Consider the following 26,985-nt stretch of genomic DNA (forward strand, 5'->3'; position numbering starts at 1 on the left):
TAAATTCTCATTTCATCTCTGTAGAATTCCTTCGAGAAATCTTAGCAGGGTTATCTCTAACCGCCACCAGGTTTTTTTGCAAGAAGAAAAGTAAAATTTCTCATGGGTAATTCATCAGGATTCATTTGAGAAATCTCAGCAAATCACTATGAGAGAACTTCAACCTTTGACTTTGACAAGTTTATGAAAAATGGAGCTGACAAAAAACTATCATTTTTAATTCTATTTATTTCAACATGACCTTTATTTCATGATAGTATACTGTCATTTATCGGGAAACGCGAAAATTTGCATAGGTTTTTTTTATCGACCAACTGTTCGTGACAACTGTCATCATAGACCGGGACCATCACAGAACGTCATCGTAGATTGAGTTCACGGCATGAACTCCGTGAAAATTTTTCCCGTTGTTGCCACACTTCCCCACCGATCCCTCACCAATGCAGTCATCCCAGTCATGCTCACCCAAGGATCCCATTGATAATTTTCAATTGTCATCTAGTCAAAATTGAATTCAATTAGATTTTTTCAAATATTTCTTCCGACGTGCTATATTTTTATTTTTCTATCGGTACGAAGTTTGAATGTTAATGAGAGTCACCCTGTATATTATCGTATGTATTGTAACGTGGAGTTTTGTCATGTTCCGGGTTCCTCGGACGTGTGCGCTGTTCAGTGGTGAGATTTAAGTCTTTCTTGATTTTTCGTTCGTACTAGAGCTATAAAAATTATTACTGGGTAATTCTCCTTCATCTGCTCCTCGATTTTCCCGACGTAGTTCCCCACCATTTGTGCTATATGCGATATTGTTCCTTCTTCGCATCTGTCCTCATAAACCCATTTTCAAAAAATTAAAAATTGCTAATCCTATGCAATCACTACATGCCTAGTTCCCACAGTCCATCACCAGCATCCCAGGGGAGCTTGACCCGACTGGAACGTTATGAGCCCCACTATTGCCGTCTTCTTTACTCCGGAAATTCTACAATTCCACAGTACCGAGCTAATCACAGCGTGTCTCTCCAGATTTATATTAGCACATAAAGGCTAGTACATTTTAATTTTTAGTTAGTCACAATTTACCACCCAAACATTCAATACAGTCCACTGTATCGTCGTGCATACTGTACAAACCTTAATTCATTAAATATATTCTTTATTTGTTTAAGAACTGTCGTGTTTTGAGTTTTGAATTAATTCACCTTAATATTCGAACAGAGAATACTTGCGGCGTTCGGAATTATCTTCAATGATACATACGCTATTAGCATGGATTTCACCAAGCGGAAAGTCACCTTCAATGGCGCGAGCAGAAGGGGGAGTCTAGCGATTAATTAGTTTTGTTTCTATATATTTGGATTTTATGTGCTTTTTGGAAGCTGGAGGACTTTTAGACTCTAACGGGTCTGCGGATCTCGCGGATCTTCGCAGTCCAGGGACCGAAGGCTGTCCAGCGCTATAGTTGGCGGGCTGATGATTGGTGGACATTCGCGCAGTCGCACAGGAATCCGAGCTGAGTTAGTGAGTTTGCTGATCGCTGAGGATCCTACCGAAGGATAGCTATTGATATTGAAGGTGGTCGGAAGTGACAGGTAATTACGGGGTTTACCGGAGGTGGACAGAAATATGTCACGTAGAGAGTGGAGCACATGCGTCGAACAGGACTGCTGTCTGTTGCGCATGCTTGCCTGAGCATGATTGGCGGGTGAACAAATGATGGTTACCAGACGGATGCAGACGGCCTTCATCACCTGTTGATGGGCCGATGTCGACTCTCAAGTCTAAACGGGCACTTTCTGTCTAGTGATTAGTCTAGACGGCTCTACGCCCTCCGGGTTCCCGAAACCAGAAAGAACGCCTCGGCTGATGGCATTGAGTATAAATAACATGATTATAGGAATGTGCGCAATAAAAAACGTTAAAAATGGGAATGAGATCATTGAATGCAACGATACAAATGAGCGAAATGTAGTTGCACAGTCCATGGATACTGAATTAGGATTGCAATACGCAGTGTTTACTCCTAAACACTCGAACCTTCAACTAAAAAACTTCAATACCAATACAGACAATTACGAACAATCAAATAACTAACAAGTCAAAATGATCTTAAAACAAAATGAACTGAATGGGATTGCCATGCAATTAAGGTGTTGAATAAATGGAAAATCTATAAATATAATAAGATCTCTATCGTTATGGAAGTAAGGAAAAAATTCATCAATGTTTGTTGCTTAAAGGTATTATCGATATGGCGATGGCCCAAGTGGAAAACGTTCGGTTGTGTGAAGATGTTTCGTTGCTCTGACTGCTGCGGTTTTTATCATATTGCGAAATATTGCTCAATAGAAAAAAAATCTGGTCAATATCTGGCTCAGAAGGTCATACACGTGAAATATACGCAAGTGGCATTTAAATGAATATCATAGGTAATAGATAAGAAATAAAGAAATAAATTGAATATCAGGGATGAAGATATCTACATCATCTCAAAGATGAGAATTCTCCTTGATATAAATATTTTTTAGACACACATATGAAAAGAAAATCACTAAACACGTAAAATATTTTTTGAAAAGGCAGGATGATTTATCCGTCATATATGTGAACTTACATAACTTAATCAAACACAAAAATGACATCGAGAAATTAATTATCATATTGACAAAATCGTCCAGTATAGCATTTACTGAAACCAGATTAAGAGATGAAATAAATGATGATGAAATTAGAATCATTGGATATGATATTATTAGATGCAACTCCGAGAGGAAAAAATTATCAACCTAGAAAGCTAGGCGATAGAAGTGAAACTTCATGGATCTCGATGGGCACTTGAAATGAAAATACACACCCTAGCCAGCAAGTTTTATGAGATAGAAATATTTCCCCGATAACCGAAGCCACTATTCATTATTCGGGAATTTTTAAGGGTGTTAGGTTAATGAAAAAAAAAATAGTTGACGTTTTCCCCTCCATTTATAAAAAATCGATTCATTCACTTTAATACTTTCATGTTCAAGAAGAGATACAATTGGTTTGTGATATGAAAAATATAAAATGAAAACTCGTGATTGTAATTTATTTAAATATCTTGCGAAAATTGCATCTATTGTCGTGCCTGATCTGGTTGTTGAGTTTTTGGGATTATTATTCATTTTTAAATTAAATTTACTTTCTAAAAATTGTACCAGTGGTTGAGCTTCTTCCAAGGCGAAATTTACATTAAAATCACCACTTAAAATCATGGGCATAGTATTCAAATCTTCTTCTAATTCTGCTGCGCCAGAGGGAGTATATGCCAATAATGCTCTATGTATAAATTTTATGATATCGGTAATTCTTTGGTTCGATACTGCAGCCAAGCCTTAATTGTTATCTTGTTGATCAGACCACTCAAATGACTGGACTTGTGAATTTTCTTTTTCTTGATCCCCGTCATGAAAGTGCGGTCTTCCCGGCGCAATTTTGCTCCGGGAACAACACCTTTTGTGGTGCGCGTTATTCATATGACTTCTCTCCAGGCGAGGACTGTACACAAATGTGACAGGTTATCAGTGCTGTGATTTTACAAGTTTGAAAGTTTGGTTAAACGACAATTAGTTTAAAAAAATTCGTTTCTCGGATTTATCCAAAACTGTGTCGACTGCCTCTGAACGAAGAGAGTGACCCAGTGCTATAATGGATGATTCTTCATCTGATGGATCTGCGGACGAGGAAGAACCATTTAGGAGTTTTGATGAAGAAGCCAAAATTATTGTAAAATCTGAAACCCTACCCAAGAAATCTTCCGAGCGATACACATTGGTCTACAACACTTACAAAGAGTGGCGTGAAGAAAATAAAAATGCATTGTTCAGCTCCGAGGAAAATAATGTGATCGTTTATTTTGAAAACCATAAACCTAAACTCAAACCACCAACGTTATGGAGCATATGGAGTATGTTGCGAAAAACGCTAAATACGAAAGACAACATCAATATTAGTAATTATTTGAACTTGAAAAGTCTTATAAAAAACAACGCCAAGGGTTACAAACCGAAAAAAGCTTTCGTCCTGAGGTGGAATCAGATTGTGCAATTTATGAACGCCCCAGATGAATATTTGGCCATGAAGGTATTAATTATTTTAATTTACATTCGGCTTTCAAGACCGATATTGTATTTATTATTCTTTGTTTGATTGCATGTCCTTTTCCTGGCAGGTCGTAATGATATTTGGAATTTGTGGTTGCCTACCTATCGATTGGAAAAAACAAGAATGATTATGCTGGGCAATTCCTCATTGGAAGTCTCTTCTACGACACTGTTAAAAAGTATATTTGACTGAGACCACCCGAAAAATTCAGCAACAGATTTTTCATTCAATATAGAGAAGGAAAATGTATTCGCCAAGTGATTGGGAGACATAAAATAGGACAAATACCAGAGAAGATTGCTTCTTATCTCCAACTACCAGATGCCAAGAGATATATTGGCCACTGCTTTCGCACGAACTCAGCGACACTCCTTTCCGATTCTGGTGCAAACCTGCAAATGATTAAACAGCTGGGGAGATGGCGTTCTGATATAATTGCACAAGGTTACGCCGAAAACTCTAGGCATAATAGACAATTAATTTATGATGGTGTCGTTCAAAATGTCAGAGCCGATCTTCAACCAAAACTATTAACTAAAAGGCAGGTACCTGTGGAGCGTGAGCGGGAAACACTTGATGATGATTTCAAATGGTCAGATTTTGACGAAGATTTCCCAGTTCCATGCAAGCAAAAATACTATTTTTATTTTACTAATAAAATGAATTTATATGTCATTTTCCATGCGTAACAAAATTCTTTTTCAGGTGGAACTGTCAGCAGCCGTTTTAGAACAGCAAACCACAAGCCCCTTACTGTACCAGCGTTAAAAAAAATCGATTCAAGAGTGGAACATCATTCCTACACAAACCACCAATTAAATTGACGTTTAAGAATCAGTCCATTGACGATCCACCTCCATGTAAGACAAGGAAGAATATTGAAGATTTGGACTTGCGAAGTCACAATGAGAGAAGCTCAACAACATGCTTGAATCAAAATGAACCCGGCGGTAGGGAACTAATGACTGATGAACAACCAAGGGAACTGAATTTTGAGGAACCACCGACCATTCTACCTTCGACGTCTGGGAAAATAATAAGCAATCAAGTTTATAATAATCAGGTTGAAACGAGTTTAGCCTTGAAAAGGCATTATTTAAGATTTGAGGACTGTATTTTCAACCATTGTACTTTTAATATTTCTCGATGTGACTGTGATAAGGAGAATAATCCGCAAACTAAATGAAAAAATCATACATATAAATAGTCATCATATCATATTTATAAATAGTCATTTTCTGGATGTCATTTTTTCTGCAGCAATTATATGAAATTTTTTGAATGCAATTCTCACTTTTCACTCGCCCCGATCAGCAAAAACCTCGGTTTTGCAAAAGTTGGGCGGGCCCCCATGGAACTGGCGAGAGAATGTTGTTGTCAATATCGAAATAGAAAAAATCGAGTCTTCACGAGGTGTGATTATATGGTATAGCCGTACACATGAACATCCCGCGCAGGCGCTCCATCAATAACAAAAGCCAAACGACGAATGTACAAATACTATTTCAGTTGACTGCGTTACCATTTCTTAAATATTAAGATATTTCTGGTCTACTGCACTTTTGGGTGGGGACAAAGACAAATAGTATACGACACACGGCCAGGAAGTCGAATTCATTGGCGTGCGTGATATGAGGGCCTCGGCTTCACCTCGGCCCTCTACAGAGGGTTAGATGGAGTGGCACTATTAATTATATGAAACTGGAAATTGCTCAAAAAATAAAGTTACTAAAGGGATCTATCTTGCTCATCGTCAAATCTTTGCTATGTATCTTAATTTGTCTACGGAGGGTTAGATGGAGTGGAACTATTAATTATATGAAACTCGAAATTGCTCAAAAAGCCGAGTTACTAAAGGGATCTATCTTGCGCATCGTCAAATCGTTGCTATGTATATTTTTTTTTTCGGCTTCGCCTCAGCCCTCATATCACGCACGCCAGGAAATCCAACCTTCTGGCCTTATGTCGTAATATACTATTTCTTAATGCGCACATTGATGCAATGATCGTCATTAAGATGTCGCGGAAGATGTTTCACCATTGTATCCACTTCAACTGGAACGTTGATGATCGGTCGATTATGGACAATATGGAATGTTGTCCATGTCCATGCCCTAATCACCGTATTTGCATGAATGAAATTCTCGGTGATATCAGTCTTTCGGATACCAAATCGAGGGGTGGAAGATGGGCAGGTATTTGTACATTTGAGAAGCCATTATATACTGACAATATTAGGAGCGAATTAGCGTTGAGTTTTCGAAGGCACGTGTAGCAAATTTTCATTTCATGTCTATTCATTGTTAATGCAATTGTGTCTAAAATCATACTATCTTGATTGGCTGGAGCTTTCAAATACTCTTGGAACCACAATCGATCACAGATAGAGCAAGGAAAACCGAAAGAATTATTCTTGAATTTTTTATCAAATTCTTTATATATATTCTTAAATCGAGTGAAGTCTTTGTAAGGGAGGTTAGGGTTCATGGTTATGCTTCTCAGGTCATCCTCCCTTGCTGATGGCCCTGGGATGTCTGCATGAACACGTGGAACAAACATACCGTGGAAAATTCCATTTGCAGCGTTTAACGTTGCGGAAGGCTCATTACCATCGCCCAAATTATTGGTCTGTTCGATTTCGTCTACCAGTGAAGGGTTCGGAGGTGGTTGTAAATTGATAGCCCTCTTCCTTGCTCGGTATTCCCGGACACGTTCAGCACTGGTTTTCGGGATTTTCTTCACTTTATTTTGTTTATTATTGGAACGCAGTGGATCTCTGTACTCCTTACACAACTGAGCATCGGATTTAGGCCTGATGTCCAGCTCTGATTAATAATTTTTAGACTATTTAATAACATTTCTCACTTCTGTATATAACCTCGAACACTTAGAAACACTATATAACCTCAATAAACAACAAATGCTGCACGACTCTGGAAATATATGTATATCTTCATAGAACCAGCAGTCTACAACAATATTCGCTATACGTGTGGTGTAGGCGGAAATTACACTTTGTAATCTCTCGCTGCACTCCCGCGCTCAGCTCACGCCTTACGCATACGCTTCGCTTGCGCCTGCGCATCAGTCCGATTCCTGTGCGCATCAATCCCATTCCTTTGCGTCGGCGCACTTGAATGCCTGCCAGTCAGTGAGCTATGCCGGTATGCGCCGACTGCGCAGGCGCTCCGGAGCGCGTGGAGATTTGAGTCGCCACAGTGCGTACACATACGTACATTGTAGAATTACCTACCGTGCTTTCCCCACCCCTCCCCCTTCCCATGACACTCATGGCTCATTTCATGGGAGCTAATTCCCTCTACGTATGCTACCGCACTCTCGTCTTTTCCTACTCCGAATCTATCGCGTTATTCTTTCTCTCTCATGTCTCCTTCAGTCCGACTGCCGCACCACGCGCGGAATCGCCTCCCTTTTCCTGTCGCTTGTTCGTTACATAGGATATTCGATTTACACCCCAACGGGCGCAAAGAAGTTTCACTTCAAAAATACGCGAGGCGTGATATTATATCGTCGCTCGCACCTTCCGCGAAGTAATTTTAGAACGAGCGCGTGGTGTTGCTAAGTGGTCATCCATCCAAGTACTAACCCAGTCAATTGCTGCTGAGCCTCGATGTCCTCCAGAGCAACACCTAACTCGACTTACCATGACAGTCGGTGCGCGATATTATAGATAAAAAAGAATATTGAACACAAAACCATCGCCAATCTGAACTTAGCTAATATGTGATATGCTGTATTTAACGGAGTTTTGCGGATTTCCGTTCTCTTTACATAGCTCATATTTACAGCTCATCTGCAGCTTGCGACGGCGGAAACGGAAGATAGAAAAATAGCTAATAAAAGCTGGTGAGTAGGTGTGAAAATAGTAAATAAAGTATTTAATGGAAGCACAATAGTGACTTATCACTCGCCAAGATCGAGTGACTCAAAATTTATAAGATTTATATAAAATATTTTGTGAATTGGTTAAAAATATACCAACTGCATTTGTGTTGCAAGGAGGCTTTAACATTGACAATAACAATACAAAAATATTGTATTCTGAGAAACTGGAGAACGCGTTCAGCCCACTAGAAATAAAGCAATTAGTAACCGAACCGGCAAAAATCGTTAAAAATAGCTTGGTGTCAATAGAATAAATATTCAGCAATAAAAAAATTTTGGTAAGTGTTGTTCATACACCACAATTATATTTCGTCCTCGCTCTCCTACATTACAACCTATAGTATCCCTTCGATCCACTAGGTGCCACACGCGTCTTTAGAGCTAGAAAAGAAAAAGGGCCAGTGGGGCTATCCCCACCTCTCCACTTACCGCGCCGAAACTTCACTTTTCCTTCGCGCGCGCGGTGACACACGTGTTTTTAGGATATTTTGTTTTGTGATTTTTCGACAAGTGCTTAAATACCAGTGTGATAATGGGCAAAAAATCAAAGAGGTCTCGTGAAAGAGACGAAATATTAGAACAGCTATTGTGTGAGGTCCAGAAATTAGAAGAGAGGCTGGGCAGATCTGACGCAACTCAGCCAACATCCGAAAATGTTAATGACAAGGAAAATGTGCCGTCAAATGACCAAGAAGATGTGGAGACAAATTCTTCCGACATCAGATCGGAGATTGTTGAAGCAACTGAGGAGAACGAAAAGGCTGAGAACAATACGAATAAGGAACCAAATGAAGAATGGATCAAATTTGTAAGTTTTTTAAGTTTTTTAAATGTTTAGAATGTTAAATCAGAGGGATGTAGTGATCCAAGTCAGGCAGGAACCTGCATCGCGTGAGGAGATTAATTTCTCTCGCAACACGTCTGTGCTTAACCCCAAGGTAAGACAATGACGCAAACAAATATGTGTGCTTGCTAAATGGCAAGACAAGAGATTATACATTAAAAAAATTTTTCTAAAAAAAGAATATATGACAGGCTGGTTGAGAACTCGGTCTTATGACGAGACCAAGACCTACCGAACACGTCTATGCTTGGCTGTGTGGCAAGATAGAGACGCAGTAACGCACAATGCTTGCTTTATGGCAAGACAGAGCTCTTACTCCATCGAATTCCGCACGTGACTGTCAACAGTAAATTCCCGGAATGCGTACCCTTTTTTTTGTATATAGAGGGTCAAGTATATAGTCCTACTTCCCGTTTCTTTTTTTTGTTTTCTTCATAGTTGGGTGATGATCCAACCTCCAGCCCAGTAGTTAAACTGCAGGTTAATAAAGACCTTTTGAGAAGATGGGAATTCTTCTGCAAGGAGGGCATGAAGAAAGAGGACATAGACTCCCTTTTGGGAAATTATGAATGTCTGACGGAATTGGAAGCTCCCAAATTAAACCCAGAGATCGCGGTTACCATGAAGGACGTTGCTGTCGCGATAGACAACCATATGGTTGAAACGCAAAAATTGGCAGGAACAGCCCTGTCAATTCTTGGGTCTATAGTCTCCGACATTTATGAAGAGAAAGAAGACTTTGACCGTGAGAAGCTCCTGACACGTATACGTGATTCAGCAAAGCTGGTTGCTGCTATCGTACACAAGCAGACAACTTCAAGAAAGGCCTTCATTGAGCCGGGGTTATCAAAAGAGACTCGGGCCCTTCTAAAAGAGACGAAACCAGGAGAATTTCTCTATGGTAAAGATCTACCAGAAAAAATTAAAGATGCGAAGGCATTAAATAAGATGAGGGAGACCCTCAAGCCTCCTCAGGTGCGAAGGAAGACGCCTGGATCTTATCAACCGTCAAACCCCAGGATCCCGTTTGTACGACGTCCGATGGGGGGACAAACGGGATTTACGTCTTTCGCCGGACGTCTGCGACAAAGGGTGTTTTCACGAAACAACCCACAATTTGTGAACCACAGGGCCCTAGTCCATCAACCCCCCAAGAACCTGAACATGGGCGAGAAGAAGAATTAATTAACGTAAGCGGGGGCAGATCATTATTTTTTTTATGACAATTGGAGAAAGATTACTCATGATGGTTTCGTCCTTTCTTGTATGTCTGGATATAAAATCCCCATTAACACAAAAATGCTTAAAAATTTTCCGACAATTGTAAATACTCTGGGGCAGATGTAGAGGCTACTAGGGCCTGTATCAATGACTTACTGTTTAAAAAAGCTATTAGAGTCTGTAAGGAATCAAGAGACCATTTTCTATCCCCCTATTTCTTAGTAAAAAAGCCGGATGGCTCAAATAGATTCATATTAAATTTGAAACAGCTCAATAAATATATTATTAAACAACATTTCAAACTGGAAGATCTGAGGACAGCAATTCAGCTCATCTTTCCAGATTATTTTTTAGCGACAATCGATTTAAAAGACGCTTATTATTTAGTTCCAATACAGGAAGATAGTAGAAAATTCCTGCGCTTCAGATTTGAAAATATGTTATATGAATCTATGGTTTTGCCTTTTGGCTTATCCACAGCCCCTTTTGTATTTACCAAAATTATGAAAGTAGTTGTCAAAAATTTAAGAAGCAGGGGTTTTTTCATCAGTAATCGACTTGGACGATATACTATGTATTGAGAAGACCGTCGAAGAAGGCGGGAAGAATGTTCAGGAGACCTTAGATCTTCTAGGATGGTTAGGATTCTTTATCAATCAGAAAAAATCTAACATCGTGCCATCTAAAAGATGAAGGTTTTTAGGCTTCATTATTGATTCTGAAAGGTATGCAATCGAGCTCCCTGGGGAAAAAAGATCATATTTTTCGCTTGCTTGAGTCCTTTTTAAGACTGAATAGATGTTCTATTAGAGAGTATGCACAGCTAATTGGGAAATTAATAGCTTGCTGTCCAGCGGTAGAATACGGCTGGCTATACACCAAGACATTAGAAAAAGAAAAAATCTTTCATCTCATTTTTAATGATGATTGCTATGATCGAATGATGCCCATAAGAGACGCTCTAAAACGAGAATTACAATGGTGGAAGGCTAATATTAAAAATTGCATTCACCATATTAGAGATGAGTCTTTTGTGATGCAGATCTTCACAGATGCATCTAAGTCCGTTTGGGAGGCCTGCAATGAGATTAGAAAGATTCACGGTTTTCGGTCAGAAAGGGAACAGAGGATGCACATTAACTTTTTAGAACTGTTGACAATAAAGATTGCATTAAGAGAATTAGCTTCAGAATTAAGTAATTGCAAGATTCTACTCCGGGTCGACAACACTACCGCTATATCTTATATAAATAAAATGGGCGGCACTAAATTTTAAAAATATAATCAGTCAGCTCGCGAGATTTGGCAATGGGCTGAAAGTAAAAAATTAATTTTAATTGCCTCTTACATTCCTTCCAAAGAGAATAGGGTTGCCGATAAATTATCTAGAATTAAAAACAGACACGGAATGGGAGTTGAACGAGGTATGCTTCCAACAGAGCCTTAGGACCTTTGGGAAGCCGGAGATCGACGTATTTGCATCACAGAAAACCGCCAAATGTAAGATATACATCTCATGGAAACCCGAAAGTAAAGCCCTATATATTGATGCGTTTACCATTGATTGGTCTAAGTTCTTTTTCTACGCTTTTCCGCCTTTTTCCTTGATCTTAACGACATTGGCGAAAATAAGACGTGAAGAAACGTATGGAATCTGGGTTGTTCCACTTTGGAAAAACCAACCTTGGTTTCCACTTTTTGAAAAATTGAGTATAGGTAGACCGTTGATTTTTGAAGCTAATCCCGCATTACTTTTGTTCCCATGTAGGAAACTACTGCATCCGAGAGCGGAACACCTCACTTTAATAGCGAGCACAGTATCCGGGAAGTTCTCTGATTGAGAAAAATTTCCAAAGAGGCCTTCGATATTGTCTTAGCTTCATTAAGCTAGGCAACATTAAAACAATACTCTACTGCTCTAAAACATTGAGCTGAATTCTGCACCAAACACGATGAAGATTTTTCTAATATTAATGTTAATCTAGTTATAAGGTTTTTGACTGATAGATTTAATTTGGGTGCGTTTTATCGAACCCTTAATTCTTATAGAAGTGCAATCTCCTAACTTTCTCAAAATAAGATTGGAGAGGATCCAGGCATTCGTAGGTTTACGAAGGGTGTATATAAACTCAGGCCTGCTCAACCGAAAAACTCCTTTACATGGGACGTAGTAGTAGTGCTTCGCCTCTTAGAAAATCTAGACCTTTCTAGTCTAGATAATTTGACCTCCAAAACAATTATGCTACTAGCCTTAAGAACTGCCCAAAGAGCACAATCTCTAGCAAAAATAAGAATTAACTTTATAGAAGAAGTGGCCGACGGGCTGGAAATAAGGATTCTTGATTTATTGAAGACCTCGGGTCCAGGGCGAGATCAGCCCTTCTTGAAATTACCAAAGTTTGAAAATAAGCCATTGTTATGTGTTTCCTCTGTTATTAAGAGATACAGGGTGTCCCAGAATTGCACGTCCAAACTTTAAACTTAAGTTGGGGGTGAAATTCTGGATCGAAAAGTCCTGAGCGACTTTTTGATCAGATGCACCCTCTTCAAGTTATTGAGGGTTGAAGTTGGACGAATCAGGGCCGTGGAATACCCAGTCGCACGTCGGTGAGAAAAACATGCGAGTGTAGTGGTGTCCCCACCATACCGTACTACTCCCCTGCAGCGGCAGAAAGAGATGACTGATGGCGGAGGGCAAGAGGAAGGGGAGGAGAAATAAAAAAAATGAACACCCGCCCGCTACATAATAGTAGATTATGACATGAGGACGATAGGTGGAGGATTGTGAGAAGTGTGAAGTTTGCAGCACGAGGCGTGACAAGTCGCAGTCGAGGCGAGCCGGAGGCTTCGCCCCCCCCCCCCAGGGAAAAACAGAAATAGACTTAATTAAAAAAAAATTATTCTTTAGAAAAATACATAAACAATATCAACTAAAGAAAACGAATCTTAACGTTTTGCTTAGGTTCTATTGTCCATGGTTGTGTTCATCGAAAGAAGAAATCATACGATTGCAAAATTTATTCACCAAAAAACATTTTATAATTTGTATCAATTTAATTTTATAAAATTTTATAATATTAAAGCACTTATTAATCTTTTGGTATTTCGATTAACATGAAAAGTGAAAAACAGAAATAGGCTTAATTTAAAAAAAATTATTCTTTGGAAAAATACATAAACAAGATAAATTAAAGAAAACGAACCTTAATCGAAATACTAAAAGATTAATAATGCTTTAATATTATAAAATTTTATAAAATTAAATTGATACAAATTATGAAATGTTTTTTGGTGAATAAATTTTGCAATCGTATGATTTCTTCTTTCGATGAACACAACCATGGACAATAGAACCTAAGCAAAACGTTAAGATTCGTTTTCTTTAGTTGATATTGTTTATGTATTTTTCTAAAGAATAATTTTTTTTTAATTAAGTCTATTTCTGTTTTTCCCTGGGGGGGGGGGGCGAAGCCTCCGGCTCGCCTCGACTGCGACTTGTCACGCCTCGTGCTGCAAACTTCACACTTCTCACAATCCTCCACCTATCGTCCTCATGTCATAATCTACTATTATGTAGCGGGCGGGTGTTCATTTTTTTTATTTCCCCTCCCCTTCCTCTTGCCCTCCGCCATCAGTCATCTCTTTCTGCCGCTGCAGGGGAGTAGTACGGTATGGTGGGGACACCACTACACTCGCATGTTTTTCTCACCGACGTGCGACTGGGTATTCCACGGCCCTGATTCGTCCAACTTCAACCCTCAATAACTTGAAGAGGGTGCATCTGATCAAAAAGTCGCTCGGGACTTTTCGATCCAGAATTTCACCCCCAACTTAAGTTTAAAGTTTGGACGTGCAATTCTGGGACACCCTGTATATAGAGAGGACTAGGCCCTTAAGAGGTCAATGTGAACAATTATTCAGTTCTTTCAAGAAACCTCATGGCGCAGTATCCACCCATACTATCAGTAGATGGATAAAGAAATGTTTATCCTTGAGTGGGATTGATATAGAAACATTCTCTGCCCACTCAACACGGCATGCCTCTACATCAGCAGCCGCTAAGAGAGGAATAGATCTTGATACAATTAGAAAAACTGCGGGGTGGACTGAAGGTTCTCAGACCTTTGCTAGATTTTATAAGAGACCTATTAAGCCAGACAATACAACTTTTGTCAGATCTGTATTAGGTGAGATAAATGAATAACTTTATAATCGTAATGTACATAAATGAGGTTATCTCTAAACAACTACAGGTTTTAATGTAGGAGAGTGAGGACGATATATAATTGGGCGATCAAACTAACTTACCTGTAAGTGACGTTCGATTGTAATTATATGAAGTCCTCGCTCGAGTACATTACACCCACCCAGAGGACGAATCTTGATTCTTCCCACCCATAAATTGTGTCCATCAAGTAGCTCTAAAAGATTGAAGTTTCGGCGCAGTAACTGGAGAGGTGGGATAGCCCCACTGGCCCTTTTTCTTTTCTAGCTCTAAAGACGCGTGTGGCACCTAGTGGATCGAAGGGATACTACAGGTTGTAATGTACTCGAGCGAGGACTTCATATAATTATGATCGAACGTCACTTACAGGTACGTTAGTTTGATCGCCCAATTAACAGATCAGGCAATCCAAGAAGTAGGGAGGAAGCAGTATAATCAGAAGAGTTTAGAACAAAACATTAGATAACGAGATCGTAGTAATTGTAATGATCAAAATTTGAAAATGGAACTGAATAGAAATTCCCATTAAAATAGGTTAACGTAAAAGTAAGAAATAGTAATAGACGAAGAGGCTAATCCAATGAGTAACACCATAGTACAAACTTTGGCAAACATGGTACCCATTAAAAAGGTTTGATAAAACGGAGTAATCGAGGATACAAAATGGTTCAATGACAAATATAACGAGTGACAGAATAAAGTTCATTTTGATGGCGGGATGATAACTAATGAAACCGAAGTATCCAGTGAACTCAAGTACTAGTTCATATACATACAGTGCCAATAGCATCGCTAAGAGCATAAACATGAGTAGAACAGATGAGGGTAATACAGAAATGGGTAATGGATATTATAGGGAAAAAAATTTGAATGGTTTGTATCGATTTAAAAAATAATTTTAAGAAATTATTGAACGCTATTTTATGTACCTCGTACGCACTTCTTTAAATAATGAGACAAAAGTTTTATAAACGTCAGATGAATTCGTTATCACTGAGGTCGTAAAACTCCTCAATTGCCTGTTAGAGCCCAACCCGTTTGGTTCAGGTGGAACACACAGTTTCCCTTAATTGAAAACCATCTGAAAAACCGCGCCGCTATCGATAGGCGTCATCGCAAAGGAAGACTCATCATTCGTAAATCAGCCAATTTATGGGAGTCATATTGTTTAGATTGTCACCGGGAAGAGGGCAGGCCAATCCACCACCTTGACTGGCGCCAATGAAAGGGGTGGAAGTATGCATCTCCCACCATCGTCAAATCGGACACCAATAGTTCCTAATAAGGAAATTTTTCCTAGCCACCCCAAAAAACAGAAAGGGGAAGATACTAGATACTACATCATCAATTGGCGTGCTTTTCTCATTATAAGAAGGGGGTCAGACCACGGAAAAGTCAGTTCGACAATGTTGCGTATCAAATCAAGCGACGTCTTAATTTTTCCTTTAAAAATAGAATTATTCAATTTATATGTAAGGATTCCTTAATATTTATTTAAATAGCTTTTTTCTACCCACCCAGATTAGTCAACTTTTATGATGGCCAATTTTCACCATTTGAGCCATAGGATAAAATCAAAATTCTCTCCATCATCCTTCTCGAACTCTGGACCCTTTTAAATTTTTCCTTTCCATTTTTTTTTATCCCTCCCACTTTACTTCCCAAGGTTGTCTCTATGATTTGTACCACTCCTCAGTATCATTCCAACTCCCAAAATAGTAACCTCATCGGAGGTCTTCGAATAATTGTATTGGTCGTACAATAAATTCAATACTTAAATAGAATCGTGAGTGTGATTCACCCCTTTATTAAAAACAGCTACACAAAGAACACTTCAGCGTGTAGCAGAATTGAAAATACTGTTCTGTGTAGGTCAGAACTGTAGAGCTTACAATTCTAGTGTGTTCAATCAAACACAGTATTCAATCAATTCATTGCAGACAATCATCACTGGAAGCAGAAGTCCTAATCTACCTGCGGCTACCGAAGACACCCCATCGTGTATCTCTTCTACCTGCAGTTAACTTATAATTGCGGTTAATCCGCATTGTCTTAATCATTTTAATGATTAGTCGTCCCAGTTAAATGGACCTTTTCTTTGTTCCGAGCTGTCAAATCATCTGAAAACCCTCGCGGAACTTCCAAGATCTTCAACACATCTTCAGACTCACCAGCATCCTCGCCTGGGATCCAAAATCACCAAGACATTGTGCTGATTTCATCCACGCCCCTGCAATCACGAGCCTCGTAGAACCAGTTTTACATCAGTAAAACAACCCATGACAAGAGCATCAGTTTCCCGTTTTGAGCATTTTCATCCCTTTCCCTAAGCACTGTAAGTTTCAATTACAATAATCCCTATACTTCTGTCTCTCTTGCCGTGAAGTAGCTAGATAACCACGGGCTCTGAGGAAAATTAAAAAATAGGGCCTCACTGCTATGTAAACTGATCAGGTTTTATCAACTAAAAATATGAAATATGCAAATGCTTTAAACATGCTCAGCTACTTAAGATCTTTTTTATGAACTGCACGGCAGGTAATAAAAATATTAAATAGTAACAACATAAATGACAATTGATATTTGGTATTGGTTTGACTAATAGAACGAAATAGAGAAGATTCAAAGGTTTGTTATATAAAGGTCGGGCCTACCGACTGAATAAATAAGAATTATATTTACAATTTTTTCCTAGCTTTGGTTTTCGCAAAAGGATCAATGACTTCGTTTAAATCCAGGCTTGATGCGGTATTGTCTTCAATTACTATTAGCGATAAATGTCGGCGTGGAGTTTGGCTCATATTATTTCTTGAATAATTTTTTATTATTTTTAATTTCTTAAATGACCGTTCAGCTGCTGCAGAAGTGACAGGAATTGTAAAGAATAATAACATTGCTGTAAATACTTCTGTTAGGTTGTATTCTTGCACTCCATATTGGCTTATTATTTCCTTACATTATTGGTGAACGGTCCATGCTTCAGTTAGTTGAAGTAAAACTAGGTGGAAAATATTAATAAATTGAAGTGACAAATTAGGGCTCATTATATCTGAATATTTATCTTTTCTTTTCTTTCTTTGAAATTCGTCACACTTTTCTAATGAAGTTACTTCATCAACATGTAAGAAAAATGTTGGTGATAGAAAATCGAATAGACGACAGACTACACTCATACCAACAAACCGTGTATCTAGTTGAAATATTTCTGTGTCTATTAGATTATTGAAAATCGCAATGTAACATACTTTTCCTGGGTTAGGAAATACGTGATTTACAGCTAATTCCTCAAAATAGTTTTTAACTTTCCTCTACCTTTTTCCTTGGAAATGAATATTAATACCACGTTTTCTTACAGTTTCACTGGCTTTGCACTTGAATAATTCGAAACCATTTCAATAAATTTGCAACTTTGCTTTGGTCTCGACTAAAACTTTACTCGCCTCGCCCAGATTGATATCGCATTTTTGTAAAGTTTTTGATGCATAATTGATGTCGTTCAATACAGTGTTCATGAATTCGCAAAGCAATACGAAATCCAAATTTAACATTTTTGTTTCAATACTATCTGCTTCACTACGCTCAGCTTTATTACAACTCTGTAGAACTATTTCTGATAATGCTTTAATAATATCAAAATAACGAAGTTGTATCGCAGATATCGTACTGACCCTACTGGACCATCTCGTCGGATTTAGTTTTTTTAGAGTAGTGTCCGATTCGCCAGTGAGTTTTGACAATACATTTCAACATTTGATGCTGTTTCCGAAATAGTTATTTAAATCTTACAACGTTGCAAAAAAAATCGGCATTTCCACAAAACTGCTAACGGCATCATTTATCGGCAAATTTAAATTATGAGTGGCACGATGTACGAAGTCTGCGTCAGGCTGGATATTCTTAATATGTTTTTGTACACCATTATACACACCAGTTGTCTCACTGGCCCATCATAGCCTTGCCCGATACATTTTTTAAATCAATATTTTTGTCGATAAATAATGTTGTCACGTAGTTGGCTAAATCTCCTGCGTCATGTTTTATGGCTACATGAAAGTTTAGACCCCCGTCTTTCACTTCTGGATCCATTAGCTGTCCATTTTCCGATCTGGTTATTGCTGTATATCTCACAACAATGCTTAGCTGATCTGCCTTCGATATGTCCTGTGGCGTATCCATTATGATAACCAAAAACGGTGACGCTCTAATTTGTTCTAGAAGACGGGTTTCGAGTTTAGTTCCCAAGGGCTCAATCATTTTATTTTGAATTATTGGACTCAGATATCTTGTAGATCATCAAAACATAAACAAACACGATTTCAACGAAGTCCTCATATCCAACCACTAGGAATTATAAACAAAATGACGCGATAACAAAATTTGGAAATTATTATTATTACCTTTGGGCATATCCAAAGCTTGTTGCAAAATGTGATCATATCGGGCGACAAGTTCTACGAAGGGGAGAAAATTTCCGTGGTATCTGTCCTGACTTAAGTCTTGTTGACGTCCTCTCAAAGCCAAAAAACTCTTTGCTAGGGTATGATATCGAATAACCTTTGAAAAACCATTTTCTAAAATAATGCTTCTTTGCGAATTTCATTTTCAAGTTCCTTGTCGATAATATTACTATCGTTTTTTTCCAAATACGTTTATCATTTTTTTCATACACAGCACATGCTTCCGAGTGGCCACTCGAACAAACGGTGTGTTGTTTAATTCATTCTGATAAATGCTTCCAATCTCTTGCAGGAGGCTAACTGAAAAACTTGTCCATTTTCGGCAATTTTGATTTACTCTCTTCTCTTTCTTGGCATTGTTTGCGTTTAAATGCACCACTGGGTTTCTTCTTTTTATCCGTAATTTTAGTTTCCCAATTTATTTAAACAATACATTATTAGATTCTGCTCGAGTAAGTAGTGTAAGCAATGAATATGTCACTATTTAATTAAGTGACACCATCTTTATTTCCAATTTAGAATATATGCGATTTTTGGGATGACTCGATATAAAACTATCTGGGTTGAAAATCCCGTGTTAGTTGCACGAGAGATTGTGTGAGAGTGCCCTGGCCCTTGGTTCCTCCAGGGTGAGAAGTCTGATCTATAGATAAGTCCCTTCTGTCCATTGGGTTGTCCACATGTTGGGTTGTTAAGTCATAAACGGCCCAAGTGCTTCCGTATTTCCCAGTAACGTTTACAATTGGTCACGTGTTCGAACCAATGTCAAAATATTCCCCACAGTAGGTACTCACTGTTCACCGATGACGGTAAAAGTAAAATCAAAGGAGAGAGAAACACAAAGATAAGATACCAGTGTCGTTGGGGAATCCCCGGAAAGAAAATTATCACTGTTAGTGTTACCAGAGTTAACTGTAGAAACCATGAACGATCTCCTGACCTGGAATAATGTACCTACTGCAGCTGACTTGCATTTTATCACGATATTTTGCGTTATACAATGAGCTGTAAACGAAATCAATATGAGTGGTAAAATCAAATCAAATTGAACCACTATATTGACCAGTACAAAATATTTATTGACAGTAGCTTACTTACTCCTGATACGGCATTAATTTTTCAACCGTTCTCGAGACAAAAATCTTAATTCGGATTCCCAATAAAATGCACATCGATGAATTATGAAACCCACATATCACTATCCGTCAAATTGATAAACCTCCTAGCCTACAGAAAGAATTTACAGGAATTCCCTAGGCATAACTTTCGAATTTCTCTCAACTGAGGTATCATGATTACAGTGGGGTAGCAACCTGCCATACGGATTTTAAAAATGGGAGAAATTTCGAAAAGTTCAGGTCGATCGAGATTTCTGGTAATGATTCGAGGGCCCCCTGAGCTTGAGGACCCCGGGGCACTGCCCTGCCTAGCTCCTGGGTAGTTTGCGACTGACAGTAAGTTCAGCCGATGGGTTTGGATCCACAGCGGACCACCATGAGCCTTTTGGTCCTTCAGGACGATGATGAGGAATTGTTTCAGCCCTAGTGCCTCACCGGTATGGTGGGAGATTTTTGGGATTAGTCCAGTTCGTAGTTATCCTGTTTTATTTCTGAGTAATTCAGAGAGAATAAGACGCGATAATTTTTTGGGTAGTGTCTCATGCCTCCAGGACATCTAAAAGTAACGGTTGAAATTTAGGCTAGAGTTTGGGGAATTTAGCATTCTGGTAATCGGCATAATCATTTCCAATGCGGATGGTAGGAGATTATGAATGGCAAGATAACTCGCTGTAACTTAGATTGGTTCTCGTGAGTGTTTCGAGCCTCTTCACTTACGTTATCTCTCGACGGACTCTTCGAGATGATGATTACTGTGGGTCGATGGATCCCAATGGTTATTGTAGTAATTCAGTCCTATTTTCAAATATTTTTTTGAAGTGAAAACTTCTTATGGCGCGTTGGGCACTTTTGTGGGTCACCATTTTCTCGTGAACTCGCGACAGATGAGATTTTACAGTGATGCCAGATGAAGGACAGACACGTCTCCCACTGCCCCACTCCGCAGCAGTAGTTGCGCGAGGGAGTTGCGCATGAAACCCCCACGCGTGAGATTTTTGCCCCCGTCTGGCATCACTGCTATTAGTATACGTATAGGTATATATGAGCTGTTTCTTTCTTCCGCTAGGGAAACAACTTCCTGTTTTACCAACAGTTACATTAAAAGAATACAAGTTTGGCGCTAGCGTTTAAAAAGGCGCTGCATTTACAGTTTGAAGTTAATAAATTTCTACAAAATTACAGAAAATCTCGAAATTTCGGGGAATTAGGAAAATTATCAGTATGCTCATTTCAGCTAAGAATTAAAAATTATCGGAAAGCCGGAAAAGTAGGAAAACCTGAAAAATCGAAAATATACTCGTTTTATTAGAGAATTTTACTTGGGACGTGATTCGATGGCCGGAAAAAAGGATGGCCGGATGGTCGCTAAAAAGTATGGGAACGCCGGAAAAGTAGGAAAACCCGAAAAATCGAAAATATACTCAATTTAGTAGAGAATTTCACTAGGGGCGTGAATCGACGATCGGAAATTCGGATGGTCGGAAAAAATATATATGCTACGATTATAGCTTTAAAAAAATCTACATTTTTATTTTTGATTATAGATTTGTCTTGAAAATGGATGCGGTTTGATATGAAGAATTTGATTTAACGATGTCCAATCATCGTAATCTTAGCACAAAAAAATACTAAACTACTAGTGATGCAGTAGTCAAAAGAAATATAAATAGATTTAAATCAAAATTGTTCATTTCACACTTTAGTTGCCATAGACCTATTGTTTCAGTTTTAGAATTTGATGAAAATGCTGATAATGATGATGTAAGAGTTGTTGAAATTATGGATGAGAATTGATAAATTTTGTATTTACTATTTACTAATATTTACTCATTTAAATAAAACCACTTCCTTCGAATATAGTTTCTATATTATTATACTCCATGTCCATTCAAAAAGTGCCCACATTGCTTTGATAACCTTGCACCTAAAAATGCTCACCCAAAAAAGTGCCCAACGCGCCATAAGTTCAAGTTTTCACTTCTGCCTGCACTCCCGGAGTGCAACGAGTTTTTTTTTATGTAAATATCGTTTCTATGAAGCGTAACCATCGTAAGAGGGATATTGACATATTCATTATACACATATATCATACTTAAGTGTGAGTTATGTGATTTCGTGCGGGTTAAAGCCCAATCGACCAACCTCCAAGCAACTTATACCCTGTCTCCTTAACCGACTCCCAGAGCAGCCCGTAGGCAGAGGTGGTAGAGGTGAAATAAAATAGCCTCCGCGAACCAAACACTCACATTGATGGACATGGATCAGCCCAAGTCAAAAAAGTCTACGGTGCAGGAGAGGGATACGCCAGTGCAGGCGTTTGAGGGTGCGGAAGCAGGCCCTCACTCGTCTTCATTAAGCGACTGCAGCGTCATGGAGGTGGGCTGCTTGGCCTCCTTGGCGTTAAACGCTACGAGTGAGAAGAAGAGCAAGCCTGGAAAAGGACAAGAGGGTGGAATTCCCCCTGCACGGGATCGGCCAGACCGGGTCGTCGCAAATGCAGCAGGAACTACCCTGGAAGGGGGCCTTCAACAGGTTCGAGAGACTCATATGTGAGCTGCATGGCATCATACAGCCCAAACAGAACGTCCACAGGGAGATCGAGGCGAAGGTCACTGCGATTTGTGGAGCCCTCTGCCGGCTGAAAGACCTGGAGGTAAAGACCAGAGAGGCACAGGGTACGGAAGCGGCATCTGTTCGGACAGACGCATCCCTCAAGCTACAACGCCCACAGATAGATTCGGAGACCACCACCAAAAATACCGATGTGGAACTAGAGGACGAACGCCACATCCGTAAAGGCCTGAGGAGGAAACGGTCCAAGGACTCGCCTGGTTCGTTGAATCAAGTGGAAAAAAGGAAGAAGCCGCAGGCGCCCGGCAAATCCAGGGCCACACCCCCCACGGTGGAACCGCCAAGCAGGCCCGCCGGCCACACTGAGTGGGTGGTAGTCACAGGGAGGAAGAAGAGGATGGCAACTGGAACCCGCCAACCTGAGGGCGGCCCACTCCCGCCGGCCAGGAAAGACGGTGAACGAAAGGCGAGAGAAAAGCCCGCGAAAACCCCTCGGAGATCACCAGTGCGACCGGACACGGTCATCATCCGACCGGTGGATAAATAGCGCTATTGCAGCATCCCTCGATGCGTCTAGAGGATCCGGCGAACGACGGCGGGCGACATGTTGCTCACGCTGAGGAGGAAGTAGACGGACGGGGCCCCTCAGTTGAGCAGCGCCACCGCCAGCCTCCTTGGCGAGGAGGCGAGAGTGACCAGCAAGGATCCACAAGAGGAGCTGGAGGTCAAGGACTTGGACGAAGTTACGACCAAGGAGGAGGTGTTGCTGGCGGTGAGAGCAACAGCCGGGGCAGGAGTGACAATCGAGCCGGGCGCGGTCAAGATTCGTAAGGCTTACAAGGGAACGCAAACGGCGACGCTGACCCTTATGTGTAGGGTAGCCAGGAGGATTCTGGGAGAGCACCCTGTTATGCCTTTTGGGGACACAATAAATTTTAGTAGGGAGTGAATAATCACCAGGTTTGTTAGGGTTCGGTATTCAATGAATGGATAAGCTGATATTTACTGAAATCTTTACTTTATTTTCAACAACACCGATCTTTTGAATGAATTTTTACACAATATGAATTTTGACGATTTGCGCGGAAATTAGTTAAAAGGTTGATCTGGACGGTTTTCAATTTGGAAAGAGACTGATCCTTTGGTCAAATTTTGACAGGTCCTAAGTGGTAAATTTGGGAAATTGGTGGGAGATTGTGTAGGAGGGGAGGGTCCCTTTTGGGACCCGTCTGCTGGAGTAGGACGGTAAGGCTGAAGTGCCATAAAAATGTCTCACGGAGGAAATTGATTCATTTTTGGGATTAGGCTGGCGAAGGTGGCCATTTCAAATATGTCCCGTTAGAAAATGTGTTGCACATCTGTGCAGAAAATTATAAACTACTACAAGAGGAGATCAAGATAAGACAATAATAATGTTTATGGTTAGACAAATTCGACTGCTTCCCAAAGTAGAGAGCCGTAGTAGAAGACGGATTTTTCTCGAGTAGTTTTTGATGAGAATAAATATGAAATTTAAGAAAAATTTAAAATTTGATTTCTCCCGTTAAACATAAAAAATGTATCGATTCGGAACATCGTGCCCCTTTTGAGAGATTGAGCGATCAAAGAAACGGATTTAAAATTGTGTTTAACGCAAATTTAATCAATCGATTGTTCACTTGGCACAAGAATCGCGAGGCTTCTGACGTTACGATCAATGATACCTGTGGCTGTTCTAGTAGTTACGGCACGGATGATTCCCGCTGGACATGGATGTACTTTGATGACCCGACCAATGGGCCAACAAAGTGGATGTAGATTGTCGTCTTTGATGACGACAATGGTGTCCTTCTTGATCGCATGATGTCCTTTGGTCCATTTTTGCCTGATATTCAGACCGTGATTGTAGTCCTTGTGCCGGCGTTTCCAAAACGTTTGTTTTAGTTTTTGTACAGTTTGCCATAATGACAAGCGATTGGCTGGAATGTCAGTCCAGTCCCAGTCTGGTATGCTGGTCAAGGAATCTCCGATGAGAAAATGACCTGGTGTGATGGCGATGGGATCATTAGGGTCAGATGAACTTGAGGTGATTGGTCGTGAATTGAGTATTGCCTCAATCTCAATCACGTTGGTGTTGAAATCCTCCAAGGTCAGCAGGGTGTCTCTTGCTATTCTGTTCATGTGGTACTTGCGAGATTTTACGACAGCTTCCCATAAGCCGCCAAAGTTTGGAGAACGTGCTGGAATGAACTTCCAGTCAATCTCCTCATTGGTGAGGTATCGCTGAACCTTCTGATGGTGTACCTCTGATTGGAGTTGCTGGTATAGTTCCTTGAGCTGATTGTTGGCTCCGACAAACTTAATTCCATTGTCTGAATGGAACTAACTTTCACGTCGCGAAATGAACCTCCTGAGAGCTGCGATGAATCCATCAGTAGTGAGATCACTCACGACTTCCAGGTGGACTGCCTTGAGGGCCAGACAGACAAAAATGGCAAGGTACACCTTTACTTTCCCACGATTTCGTAGCCTTTTCTCCTTGATATGAAATGGTCCACAATAATCTACTCCAGTGTGATAGAATGGGCGAGGTTGAGTAGCTCGTTCCCTTGGTAATTCACCCATTGGATAGGTGACGGTTCATGGTTTGCTGCGGATGCACCGCGTGCATTGGTAGATATATTTTTTGGTGTCATTTTTTATATTAAGTGGCCAGAATTTTCGTCGGATTGCATACACGGTTGATTGGACATCGGAATGGAAATTTTTTTGATAGGTATCCTGGATGATCAATGTTGTGTATGGATGGCCTGGTGGTAGAATTACTGGATTTTTCGGATCGTATGAGATATTGGCATGATTGAGACGTCCGCTAACTCGCAAAACCTGGTGTTTCTCATCAAGAAATGGGCTGAGGCGTTTCAATCTGCTGCTTTCTTCTACATACCTTTGGTGTTTTAATATATGAATGTCCTTTGGGAAAGCGATTGTCTGGATGAGTCTCACGATTCTGAGTTGAGCTTCTTTAAGCTCTGCTGTAGTCGCTGATCCCTGATGTCTGTTGTGTGGACTCCATCGGCGACATCTAGCTATGACTCGATGGAGATGGCTAGTAGTCTTGAAGTTTCTTATAAATGAATCATCCAGAGATTCTCCCTTGATGCAAGTAGCAAGGCAGGTGAATTTCCGTTTTTCCTTGTCGTCTATTGGTGATGATATGATTGGTGGAGGCCATTCGGATTCTGGTAGTATGAGCCACCTTGGTTCATAGTTCCACAGGGAATTGTTGAGGAAATCAGAGGGCGATTGACCCCTTGAAATAGCATCAGCTCAGTTGTCCTTTGATTGAACGTGTCTTCAGGTGCTAGATTGAGTTTTCGTCTGGATGTCTGCTACTCTATTGGCGACGAATATCTTTAATTGATAACTGGGTGTATTGATCCAATGGAGAGTGATGGTGGAGTCTGACCAGAAAAAAGCTCTTGGTATTTCGATGTGCCTGTGTTCTTTCACGGTCTCGAACAGCTGGGCTAGCATCACTGCCGCACAAAGCTCTAGTCTGGCTAGTACCACGTTCTGCAGAGGTCCAACCTTGCTTCTGGCACAAAGTAGTTTTGATTGAATACTGCCTGATGATGTGATGCAACAGAGATGAATGCAAGCCCCATAAGCCTTTTCGCTTGCATCTGCAAATCCATGTAGTTGAGATCAACGGTGTCTGGAGGAATTACCCCACGATGGTAAGATATTGTCTGTACCTGGTTAAAATCAGTGATGTACTCTGACCAGGCTGATTGGATGGTGACTGGTAGTTCCTGATCCCATTGTATCTGCTGGCGCCAACATTCTTGCAAAATTAATCGAGCAGCGACGATGATTGAGCCTAGCAAGCCCACAGGATCGAAAATTTTTGCTATTTCAGCAAGGATGGTTCTCATAGTGGCTTCCCCAGGGAGTTTGGCCAACGTGTAGCTGATGATGTCTGCTTGAGACTGCTAATGACTGCCAAACGTCTTCAAGATTGGATTGGTTTCGATGTGCAGTTTACTATTGATGTTGTCTTCTGGGAGTCCTTCCAGAAGACGTGGATCGTTGGATGCCCATTGTCTGATATTGAGATTGCCCCTCTGAAGCAATCCGATGATGTGATTCCTGATGAGGAGTGCGTCCTCGATTTTTGTGGCACCCGTGAGAAGATCATCGACATACAGGTCCCTCTTCAAGATGGAAGATGCCACTGGATAGTGTTGTCCTTCATCATCTGCTAACTGTTGTAGGCTGCGGATGGCAAGGAAAGGAGCTGCTGCTAGACCAACGGTCACGGTGTTTAGCTGGTAATCTCTGATTGTTCCGGAATCGTATCTCCATAATATTTTTTGATATTTTCTGTCTGATAGATGTACCCAGGTTTGTCGATACATTTTTTCAATATCTCCACTGAGTACGTATATGTGGAGCCTCAATCTCATGAGGTGGGTGATGATGTCATCTTGAATGGTTGGACCTGTCATGAGCGTTTCGTTGAGA

The 26,985-nt window shown here is 40.2% G+C and overlaps 2 protein-coding genes across 3 annotated transcripts in view; both read right to left on the bottom strand.

Annotated features, from left to right (window-relative positions):
* The window catches only part of LOC135168134 (fatty acid synthase-like), a 167,639-nt gene that overhangs the window by 8,868 nt on the left and 131,786 nt on the right, over positions 1–26,985 (bottom strand). The gene's annotated exons all lie outside the window — the stretch shown is intronic.
* On the bottom strand, positions 18,024–19,292 carry LOC135168125 (uncharacterized). The gene is made up of 4 exons (XM_064132042.1): positions 19,288–19,292; positions 18,981–19,176; positions 18,731–18,887; positions 18,024–18,544 (listed from the first exon to the last, which is right to left on the bottom strand). Exons 1-4 carry the CDS (start codon positions 19,290–19,292, stop codon positions 18,270–18,272), a joined length of 633 nt encoding a protein of 210 aa, XP_063988112.1. The 3' UTR covers positions 18,024–18,269.

The sequence above is a fragment of the Diachasmimorpha longicaudata genome, chromosome 12, assembly GCF_034640455.1.
Source record: "Diachasmimorpha longicaudata isolate KC_UGA_2023 chromosome 12, iyDiaLong2, whole genome shotgun sequence".
NCBI classification, from domain to species: Eukaryota; Metazoa; Arthropoda; class Insecta; order Hymenoptera; family Braconidae; genus Diachasmimorpha; species Diachasmimorpha longicaudata.